Here is a 12,008-nt window from a genome sequence, read left to right as displayed (position 1 = left end):
ACAAACAGTGACTCTCATCTGTGACAGGCTATTTGCAACACTGACTTGCAAACAAAGACGTTGTTATAGATTACATACATGCTATTAGAAACTGGTTATCACATACTCTTATAATCAAATTCTTAGAAAACAGGTTATTTCACACACATATAATCAAATTCGTCTGAGACGGTCCATTTACAAACAGTGACTTGCAGACAAAGTCAGTTGTTATTTCCATCGCAAATGCATGCAGCAATATGGGAAAGCAAACTGTCTCTCTTTCACTCACATCAAGAGCTACACATTACTTCAGGAAGACATGAAATTCATCAAACCAGGTCTCAGCTTAGTCATCACTCGTGGCTAACAATATCCTCTAGCTCCTAACTCACAGTTGTAAGTAATCCCACACTGACAACCATAGATGTGAATAATGTCAATAGCTTTAGTTCATGGTTCTAACATGACATTGTTCTAATATATGACAAACCATAGCTATATGGATGTGACATCTTTATTACAATTTTTTTCTGTGGGACCAGGAATAGAAGGGCAACATCTGTTGCGGGGGTGATAACAGATGAGTTCCCTCCTACTCCCGTATGCCAACTCTGTAATGAAACCTCGTGACGGTGCACACCCCAACACCATCGCTTCATTAGAGAGACCAATCCGTAACACATTAAAAAAATTCAACCATAGCCAAAAGGTAGCGTGTCAATTCCATCATCAACAAATGAAGCGTTTCGTATCCAGTGGATTGAGGGCTATTTTTGTCACTGACACACTTTTGTTGACATTGTCCTTGTGTACAATGAGGTTCTGTTTAACTTTATGCATTGTGCCCTGCTCGAGAGCATTCGTATACATAGAGAAGTGGAGTTTTTGTGCTTCACATTGTTTAACACCCTTAGCGCGATTGTACTGCTTTTTGCTGCACAGATCGAGGGCGTACAGCTTTGGCTTCAGACAACAGAAGCCAAGAATGTGATCACGAGGAAGCTCATTTTTAAACTTTCCTAGTACCATCCTGTTTTTTGTCGAATAGAGTGGGTGATCAGTGTCATATCCAGAGTTGTCTAGATGCTCATCAGCTAGTTCGTGGAGTACTTTATCGTCACTCAGCATCACAATGTAAGAATCAGTGTCCATGTATAGCAGTCGTGTATCAGGGGCTACACGGAGAAGATGGTTATGATAAAAATCAAACATCTTCAGCTTAGACAATTCCAATATTGTGAAGCCCAGGTACAGCGGTTGCTTCATGCGAAGAACAGACTGACTAAATTGGAACAAGATGACGTGAGAGCTCAGAGGGCGGAACTGTTTCAAGTTTGGTTTACGTAGAAGCTTCAACACTTGCTCATCTGTTACTGTGAGGCGACAATTTACGAATTTCCTGACTTGCATACATGTCCTGCCATATACACTATTAATCATTAGCTTTGATTGCTGTTTCTCAAATGCGTTTGTAGCTCGCTTCCGAAGTTCGTGATTGAAGTCGACATAGGATCGCAGAAAGGGCTTTTGATTGAACTTGAGAACCCTGTGAACTTTAGTGAGACGCAACCCCAATTGCAGATACAGTTGCAAATTGCGATAGTGGAGAAAGTACCTCTCTTTATCAAATAATGTTAGCAACAGTTTTGCTTCGGTAGCTTTCTGTGGAAGATTGAACTTCTTCATGAGCGCCTTCTGATAGTCTGACAATAGCTCATAACGAACGGACATTTTTTCAGGGGCAACGGGAAGATCTCTGTGGCGTTCATGAGTTGCTCGGTCATACACTAGGTCTACCTCAAGAAAGTAACCCACAGGGCTATCATCTCGTATCTGAGCTATATCCAAGTTAACAATTTCCTCCTCAGTGAGCCACTCAAATCCTCCGTAAGGCAATGGTTCTCTCATGACTGCTCCATACAGGCCATTTACATCAATGTAGTTAATTATTTTTTTTTCTTTTTCGGGATCAAACTGTTCTGTTCCTGGCACATTCGCAGTTGCTTTTCTCAGGGAGCACTGTGTGACACCTCCTCGTAAGCCATTCTCGATGAGCAGGTACGCGTTGGGGTCGTTAATTAGTTCTAGTTCTACCTGACTCATTTTTAGTGCACAAGACATGCTTAATCCTGGAAGGGATACAAAATGAAACGGTTCAATCTTGTGCACATCGAGTGTCCACTTTCGAAAGTTCTGAAACACATCTGCTAAAAGCAGTGTGTCTGTCAGAAGGTATAAGTCCGAATACTCTCCAAGACTCTTGAGCCGAAATTTTTCATACACATTCTGCGCGTGGTTGTAGTCTTGTTCACTTACTTCGGTTCCATTCAAAATGTTAAAGAACTTATCTCGAGGTGGTAGCGAAGGCTCATCATAGGCTTCAAAACTGGTGACAAAGTTATAACAGAAGACCCCCTTACGAACAACCAGCTGAAAGTGTTCCTCATTTGGAAAAAACTGGCGAAGGCATTGAAAGTTGGATTCACCTTTATCACGTAGATTTTTCACCAGTGTTTCAAGGCTTGCGTTCAGAAAACTCAAACTGTCCAAGAATCGATAAGAGCCGATGTCAATTGCTTTAAATTTTTGACAGCTGGTGGCAATCACGTTGATGTCTGACTTCTTAAGCAGATGTAAATGAGACAGGAGAAAACTCATGTCATAGTTAGCATTATGTGCAATGATTGGAATCTTGGGTGGCACTCTCAGTTTCAGGTTACACGTCTGACATAGTGTTTGTCGAAATTCTCCGCTTACATGGTCATGGTCTCGAACTTTTTGTCTTTTAGCAAAGGATTCTTTGCAGATATTACAATGAGTGGCTGCTGTATGTTGACGCTCATTCTCTTCAGTCATTTCTAGAGGTGCAAAAGCATGTATCCATCCTAAAATTTCGTCATGCAATTTCCGCAGCAGCTCCATAAATACTGTGACACAATTAGGACCACGGAAAAGATGCTTTTGCAACACGTGTGAGTCGGATGCACGTATAACCAAAAGGCAAAATGAGGAAGGACAGTGATCCTCATACACGTTTGTTTCCTCCAAACAAGGTGACAAAACACTTTCAAAATCATATACACAGTAGAAAGGGACTTCCGACATGAGATGTTCCCCGGCAAATGCTACCGTCTCTCCCTTCTTAGGGTAAATTGTCTTAGCAACCTTCTGATGCAAACACATCTTTAAATGATCACTGAGGATTCTGTCTGATGAGAAGCCCATCATACACCTCTTGCAATGAAACCGTCCGCTAGGTTGAAATAATCCATTAAAATTTGTGATAAGCAGAAAATGAGAGTCGATTAGCAACAGATCCACATGTTTCTCACGCTCGTCATCGACAACCTTGATGGGGTACAGAGATTTGTCTTCCCTTTCGTAGGCGTACACATTGATACTGATACCATTATTTTTTTCGAATGCTTCAACCTCTTTTGGGAAAGCTACCGGGAATGTTTTCGGAAAAACATACTCAGAAATATATGGTCTGTACGAAGATGCCCTACGCCTGCGATAACCAGTAGCAGGATGCAGTGCAGCTATTACAGAGAAGGCAAAACACATGTTCTGCTCATCTTCATGCAAACCAAAGTCCACACACAACAGAGAACGAAACTTATGCTTCAATTCTTGCGGTAACTCAAACTGGGCACATCCAATCAGTTGAGGCATCAAACGTCCAATGTTCATGATACAGGCATGAATGCGAAAGAGAAAAAAACCTGAACCTTCTACTTCGAGGTTTTCCAAATTTTGTGCTATTTCAGCAGTCACTTGAGTGATAGAAGGTTCTACATCTGCCTCTGACCATACTGTCACTACTTTGGAAGGCACGAAACTAATTTCGAGCTGTAACTCATCGTCTGGCGTGTGACGACCAAGTTCCACTTTAAGCAATACAAAATAGCGCAGTGGGAAACCAAAGTGTCGTAAGACATCAGCAATGTACTGTCTGTACTCGTGAAAAAAGGTTGTAACATCATGTCCGCTAACGTCCCTGTCGTGTAAATGTAGCTCGAACCGATTAGTATAGTTTCGCAGTGTGCACAAAGTCTCACAAAAAGGAATGCAGGGGGCTTGAAGATTGTGAACATTTGCCAAGTGAATCTGAAGACCTAATGCTGTTGCATAATACTGCCGTTCGTGCTGGGAGCATAAGTGACACGTCACCATATCTCATCACTTTCTCTTCGAATTGGTGAAGATAATATCTGGCGAAATGACTTTTTTACCATCTTTGGTAAACCGTTCTTTCTTCTCCATTTTGAGATTTGGAAGCAGTCGCATTTCCTCTAGCTCTTCCTCCGACAATTTTTTGAAGCGTCCAGGTAGATACACTTTCACTGGCTTGTCGTTTTCCATGCGGAGCTCCACGTATACGGCCTCGCCATACATAGTGTCAATTTTCTGAATGTCCAGCACTTCGAACTTTTCGTTTTTGGGTATGTTGCTCATTTTCTGAATTTCACCGTCACCACATTTTTTCAGTTTATCCAACTTTTCCATGACGGATGACATAGCTTACTTGTGTTATGGAGGCTTCGCTGTTATGTGACAATTTGCTTTCTCCTCTTGCTGTATAGAATGAACTGAAAGAGAAGAATAGATTTGTAAACTCTTACATCTTCCACAGGAATATGTAACACACCTCCTCAGTCTGACGTTCTGAATGAAGAACCACTCTCTATGTCCGCTCTTATATAGCGATTGCATGCAGCTCTCTAACATGTGTGCACAGCCTTGAACGTCTACATCCTTGCAACGTTATACGTGAAGACATGTTTCAGCGTGTCCTATCTAACTTCATTGGTCTGGTAACTAACATACCTGCGTGCACAACCTTGAATGTCTACAACCTTGAACGTGTGTACTTCGACTTTGGGCAAGCTTAGAGCACAGACTTGTCTTTGCTTTTTGTTGTAACCTTCCATTATGGAATGCTCCTGGTCTGATAACTAACACGGCTGTGCGCAACCTTGAATGTCTACAACCTTGAAGGTCTGTATTTCAGTTTAGCCAATCTGAGAGTGATGTACAGGCTCGTCTTTGCTGTAACCTTCCTTTATGTAATGTTGTGATTTCATAGCATGCTTCATTCGTTTGCAAAAGATGGCTGAGGTTGGACCTTATAGGTTTACCACTCCGGTCTCAATGACCATATCAGGTCAAAGCCAGAGTGGAAAGACGACACTTGTTACACGTCTAATTAAACATAGAGCTGCTGTCTTCGACAAACCATTTGATCATATATTGTACATATACTTGTACAAACAACCAATCTTTGATAATTTTCCAGAGGTAACCTTCAGTCAGGATATTCCTACTAATCTTGATACTGTAAGAAATTCTTTAATTATATTTGATGATTGCTTAGCCGACAAACAAAGGCTCAAAGAAATCTGCAATTTTTATGTAGCTGGCTGTCACCACCTCAACTGTTCAGCTATTTTCATAACACAATATTTATTTATTAATGATCCTCTGTATAGATGCATTCAGTTTAACAGCAGTGCCTTAATTTTATGTCGTTCCGCCCGCACTGCGGACCAAATGCAAATACTTTCACGACAACTGTTTGGTCGAAAGAAAAGTGAACTACTGCCAAGTATATATAAAGATGCTTGCAAGAAACCATATTCATACCTTGTAATTGACCTATCCCAAAACTGTTCAGACCAATTTAGGGTGTGGACTAATATATTTCCAGACGACCAGCGACAAATAGTATATAAAACATGAAACGTGTCAAGAAGAATATTCATTTCCTTCAGTTGCTTGCTGATGCAAAGTTGCCGGAGCAACGTTATTTTCTCCTGGAACATGCTACGAGAGAGCAACTAACTGCTATTCGAGAGATTTGTATGAATCTTTGTAAAGGAAACATTAAGGTAGCTCCAAGAGTGAGAAATCAGTTGCAACCTTATGCAACACCTATCCGCTTTTTGGCAAAACGAGACACTACAGGAGTGAAGAAAGTTCGAAAGGTATTGCAACAATCTGGTGGTTTTCTACAGTTCCTTTTGCCACCTTTGCTGGGTCTCCTCTCGACTTTAGGTGGAAGGGCGATAGCAAAAGCAATCGGAGTGTAGTCGATGCAGAAATACGAGCTTGTGCCTTACCGGGAAACCCCCATCCCACAGATATTGAAGAAAGATGAACCAGACGATATCAAAGCAAAAGAGATAATCCAATATCTTCACTCCTTGCTACATCCCACTGTGAGTGAGAGCACACCTACACTGGGTTCAACAACAGCGAGAGAAGAGGAAACACAGACCGAGGAAAAAAGTAATACTGTCGTTGATTTCATGAGCAGTGGCTATAAAATCAGATCAGAAAACTATACGTCTTCTGGAACCAACGATCTCATGGGATAGGAAAACATTTCAGATAATAGTCGACGGTGAGCGAGTAGACAATACTAATATAATTGACCTCGGTATACTATCTCGTGACGAAAGCAAGAAATGTTCAAAGACCACCCTATATTGATCGGGATTTTGCCGCTATTGGTCAAGCTAAACTTACCAGCACTTATTGTGCACCCATCTCGTCTTCAAAAACATACAGCAGAGAAAACTCTGGCCACTCCTTCACCTCATTCCGTAAGTGAAGCTTCCACACCTCGACGTGCTCACCACCGCTCACACGAGCCGCGAAGCGCGCACGACAGCTCACATGGACACCGTACTGAACTCCGAGGAGAGAGGCTACTTCGAAGAAGAAAAAATACTGTCACACTTCCCCACCAAGACATCATAAAAAGGTATAGCTATGCTTCAGCTGATGACAACGGTTCTGGCTTACGACGAGTACGGAAGAGTTATCTGTCACGGAAAGGTGGTGCCACACTCATCTATTGTTGAGCTTTTGAAGTACGAACTTCACAACAGGCAACCTCCCTGGATGAGAGGAGACGTTCAGCTACAATCAACGCTTATCTTCACTCGATGCTCTAGAGTTTGCAGTAGGAAGAAGTACTAATGGCAGCCTACTATGACCCGCAACATGTCGGCAGCTTTGGTGGAGTGCAGAGACTTGCTGAGCCATAGGCGAAAAGAAGGACAAAGTCACTAAATTTCTGGAGACAAGTATGTGTACAGTTTGCATAAGGAATACAAGCGACCCACGAAGTTTCGAAAAACCATTGCACTTGGACATCGTGACTATTCCAGGCTGACCTAAAGGATTTGCAAAGTCTAAAGAACCAGAACGAAGGTTTTCGCTATTTGCTCTTTTGTATAGATGCTTTCTCTCGGCTTCTTGCATTGTACCTATTCGTAATAAACGATCTCCGAGGTTATTCGAAGCTTTTAAACTTGCCTTTAAAAGAATAGGGACACCAAGCTTTTAGCACACAGAACGTGGAACAGAATTTACAACAAGGTGGTACAAACCAGTTTCTGAAAGCAAGGGGGATCGGCTCATCCATCAAACAAATTCTCCTATGAAGGCCAGTATCGCCGAGCGATGTCAGCGAACAATTGTGACCACACTGTACCGTATCTTCACATTCCAGGGTCACAAGCGATATGTGAACATTTTACCTCAAGTAGTGAAAGCTTACAACAATCGCGTACAACAGATCGCTTTCTGCCAGACCCAGTGGACGTAAAGAAAGAAAACGAGCACATTTTCCGAGAGAGACTGTACCCAGCCCGGTTGGACCACCAAAAAGCCGCGAACAGCGTTGGAGACGTAGTGAGGATAGCAAATACAGACATCAGCTAATAAAACGTTATTTAGGGTCATTTACGTCAGAACTCTTCGTGGTGAGGAGCGATCAAGTTAGGGTAACCTAACACGTACCTATTACGTGATCTTAAAAATGAAGACATCATTGGTGGGTTTTATTGTAGAGTGAAATTGTACGAGTGAGAGAGGTTCCAAAAGTAGAGAAGATCATAAAACGACGAGTTAGAAATGGGAAGCTTCAGTACTTGGTTCAGTTCACTGGCAGTCTGGACAAGAAGTGGATCGCAGAAAATTACCTTGGTTTGTAATGACCAGTCAAGACAAGTCAGCCGCCGATGACACAACATGGCCTGAGGTTGATCCTCGGCTTGATGGCGCATGGTTGTCATCATCAGACGCAGATGAAGAGCAAGCCTGTGCTAGGTAGAGATGTGTGTGGCAGATGGAGAAGAGGTTACACACACGAATTTCGGATGCAGCCTGTGTGTCGTCTCAAACACGTCTCCTACAAAGAGATATTGGAATGTGGGTTAACACAAGTAGGCAAAACTTCGCTCGTGGAAGCTTTTAAAATTGTGACGGATATGGTGTTGTTTCAAGCGCTGCCAGATCAACCTCCTGACAGGGTTACTTGGAAAACTGCAAAAACAATGTATGCCAGAGTTCACACCGCCTGTACGTTTGCCTCGGAATCACCTTTTGCCTTACTTGCTGAATGGTCACGTCACGTGGACGAAATTTTGACATATGCTGACGAGGTTGACGCTATGCATCTTGCTGCCGAGAGTCTATGTTTCATGGAACAAGCCGAGTCTGAAGGTTGGCACTACTTAACAGGCTACATCAGCAAGCTAACACTTGACCTCTTCAAACATCGACTGGTGCACAATGGAGCATAAAAAAAAATAATCACCGCTCATGTATCAGGGAAATAAAAATGTACATTTGTACTAAGCCCTCTCATTTCATTGTGAGTGAACAGACATGGATAGATGTTTGTGTGTTCTCTTCTCCGTTGTGTGGCACACGTTTTTGCTTGTTGTGGTGATCATCGAGCTAACGAAGCTTCCATCCTCTTCCCTTCAGCTTCATCAGGGCAATTGCAGCAAAGAAGCTGAACTGGAAAAATATGTTTATGTACATTCGTGCCCTTCTGACTTGCTTGTGGTACGCATTTGGAGTGAAAACGGTAAACCGAAGCGTTCTGGTGTTACCCTAACACGAAACGAAACACGCCAGCTGCAAAAATGCTTAGAGACAGCCAATCTTACAAGGACCTATTACGATAACGAATGCTCAGATGTATGCTGTTTGTGCTTAGAACGTGAGTTAAAACTTCGCCGCTGCCCAGGCAACATTTACTCTCTTGGCAGAACAATTGGTCGACATCACTCTGGCTATGGAATCTCACTATCTAAAAGGGCTGTGATCTCACTGTCCTTGTATCTAAATAAAAAAAAAAATTTAACTGTTTGCAAACGTTTTCACTTCCTGTGATGGGCTAGGAAAGCATTCCTTAAATCACAAAGACCTGCATGTCGCCACTGAAAGCGAGAGGCATGAAACCTTGTCGTTCCTCATATTTGCATTTCCATAAATGACTTGCATGTTCATAGAAAAGCATTATATATAGTATATGTATTGCAAAAGAGGAGGGCAAATCCATGTACTTACCACAGTCTGTCTTTCCAGTCAAACACTCTCACGGAGAAAAAAAATCTTCATCTGGAATCCCGAGTGGATTAACTTGAAAAAAAAGTTTTCCACCTCTTCTCCATTGTATAGCACACATTTTTGCCTTGTTGTCAAGGAAGATCTCAAACTGTTCCCTTCAACCTCTTCGGAGTAGTTACGGCAAAAGAAGGAAGATGAACTGGAAAATATGTTTTATGTCAAAGCAAAATCAAACGATAAAAAAAAAAACACCGTTTCGCTAAGTTTAAATGCAAAGAAACATGCAGTAACAAGACTGAACATTTCCTAAAGTAGGCTTTCCCCCAATGCACGTAGGAGTTGGGTGAAGACTAGCTACATCTCACAAATGAAGGTAGACACATTCCTTTCTTTCTGACCTGTTTGCCATTGACGTGCAGGTGAAGTGTTCTGTTGTTACCCGAACATGAAATGAAAAAGAGAAGCTAAAAAATGCTTAGAAGAAGTCGATCTTACAAGCCCAAAATGTGAGATGACCCTTCAACCTCGTCGGAGTAGTTACAACAAAGACGATGAACTGGAAAATATGTTTTATGAAGAACCAAAGTCAAACAATTAGAAAAAACACCGTTCCGCTGAATTGAAATGCAAAGAAACAAGCAATCCAGCAAGACTGAGCATTTCCTAACGTTGACTTCCCGCAACGCACGTAGAAGTTAGGTGAAGCCGACTTGTAAATTAGCAATGTCCTAAATAAAAAAATAATGTTGTACTGTTTGCAATCGTTTATTTTCATTTCATCTACTGCGATGATCTAAGAAGGTGCACTTTAAAATCACAAAGATTGCATGTCGGCAGCGGGAAGGAATGAACCTCATTTCTTTTTTTCTTTCACCTACATGCATTCCATAAATGGCTGTGACCTTGCACGCTCACAGGGGAAGAACTTATAACAAGAGAAGAGAAAAAAGCATGTACTCACCTTAGTCTGCTTTTCCAGTCAAACACCCGCACGGAAAAACCTGAGCTGGAATGTCAAGTGAATCCACCTGAAAACAATCAAGTGGCATTCACTTGACATTCCAGCTCAGTCCGGAAAGCGTTGCGGACGAACCGTCTTATATAGAAGTCGCTTCGTTTGCCTATGAGAGTGCAGCGTCGACCGTCTCGCCCCAAAGACGTGATGAGGAAAGTGATATTATCGTTTATCCTTGAGAGGTAATTACGGCTTTACCCGGGCTGGCTCGCTCTGTTCAGAAATCAAAGCAGTCAGCATGGAGGTGGCTGTCATTAGTATACTGCGTCTTTTTTTCTTCTTCTTTTTCCTGCGGCGCAACATGTATCGCATAGTAATTATTTTTCCTGTCTTCGAGTTGCAAAGGCGACACCGGCTAGAGTAAAAAGGTACGACCTTTATCCAACGAGTTGTCTTATATGCAAATGCTTGCTATTGCAATAACATCGTGTATCTTCGAGCGTTTATTCGACTTGCTCGCGTGCTCATGCAAATCAGCAGAAGAGATATCACAGTCTGAGTGGAAACAGCGTGACCTTCAGCCATCCCGTCGTCTAATATGCAAAGCGTCGCTAACGCAACAACATCTTAATGGAATGCGGAAAAAAGTGATCTTATCATTTCTCGAGAGTTAATCCGTGTCGTACACAAAACGGATTAATGGGGAGAGGTAGCCTGGTCGACTACAAGTCCAAGCATGTTTAATGAAATCTCTACAATGAATATCATGATGTTCCCCCATGATGCGTCGGATGTCGAATTTCGAAGCGGTAAGCCTTTTGTCGGTTACACGCCCTTAGCACCCTGTCCATAATCACATCTCAATACTAGCTACGCCATATCCTTGCAATTCGCAACGATGTTGTGGCGGCGGCCGGTGCATTTTTTTTTTCTTTTTTCGATCGGTTGTCGAAGATCAGAGCTGTAGGCCTTCTTTTTTTTTTTTTTTCGGTTACGCTCTTAGCGCTCTGAAGTTTAAGTATATACTGTCTCTTCGCACTTCGGAAGGAGTCGATTGGCTGATCAACCATTTCCATTAGGCAGACGATAGCGAGGTGTCCTACTTGTCGACTTTAAACGTAATAAGAAAAAAAAAATATTTGAACAATGTTGTGCCATGTATGAATCGAGCTATCGTTTTATCCTTGCAGGGATCCAATAAACAAAACACAGAAGCCGGCACTGAAGATTTTTGTTTAAGTTTAATTTGTACAAGCTTTCACGTGGAGGTCCACGCTTCCTCTGTATTTTGTTTATGAGATCTACAGGACTTGACTCCCCTCTTCGCATACGCTTTTGCAGGATCGAGTAAGAATTGTGCAACTATCCATAAAAAATTAATCTTCGTAATCTTATTATTATTATTATTTTTTACTAAGATCCTTAGATGGATGAACGGTTATGGCACATTTCTGATTTCATAACTAAGCTAATTATTCATTGTTAACGTAGTTTGTTTAAAACAAGAGGTATATCATTCTGATGGAACTACACAATTAAGATGACATTCAGTGAGTGCATCCTACAGGCAAGCAAAGGGGTTGGTGCCCCCACGTGGTCAGCCACAACTGGTCAGGTTTAAAATCTGCGAGAGGGTGGAGGTAAACTTATTAAGAAGTATAACGACAGCTTCGTGGGCTGGTTCAACCGCGTTTGAGAG

The 12,008-nt window shown here is 42.0% G+C and overlaps 1 protein-coding gene and 1 long non-coding RNA gene across 2 annotated transcripts; both read right to left on the bottom strand.

Moving 5' to 3' along the window:
• Nucleotides 1-711: 711 nt before the first annotated feature.
• On the bottom strand, nucleotides 712-4,532 carry LOC135392415 (uncharacterized). The gene is made up of 2 exons (XM_064623129.1): nucleotides 4,151-4,532; nucleotides 712-3,782 (listed from the first exon to the last, which is right to left on the bottom strand). The coding sequence occupies exon 2, from the start codon at nucleotides 3,673-3,675 to the stop codon at nucleotides 712-714; it is 2,964 nt and encodes a 987-aa protein (XP_064479199.1). The 5' UTR covers nucleotides 3,676-3,782; nucleotides 4,151-4,532.
• Nucleotides 4,533-8,097: 3,565 nt separating this feature from the next.
• On the bottom strand, nucleotides 8,098-10,924 carry LOC135391512 (uncharacterized). Its single transcript, XR_010422016.1, has 3 exons — nucleotides 10,316-10,924; nucleotides 9,753-9,783; nucleotides 8,098-9,553 (listed from the first exon to the last, which is right to left on the bottom strand). It is a non-coding gene; the product is annotated as an uncharacterized LOC135391512 (long non-coding RNA).
• Between the last annotated feature and the right edge of the window lie 1,084 nt (nucleotides 10,925-12,008).

The sequence above is a fragment of the Ornithodoros turicata genome, chromosome 4 (genome assembly GCF_037126465.1).
Source record: "Ornithodoros turicata isolate Travis chromosome 4, ASM3712646v1, whole genome shotgun sequence".
Classification (NCBI taxonomy): Eukaryota; Metazoa; Arthropoda; class Arachnida; order Ixodida; family Argasidae; genus Ornithodoros; species Ornithodoros turicata.
Note: the sequence above shows the minus strand (reverse complement) of the source record. Positions and strands in the feature narration are given on the sequence as shown.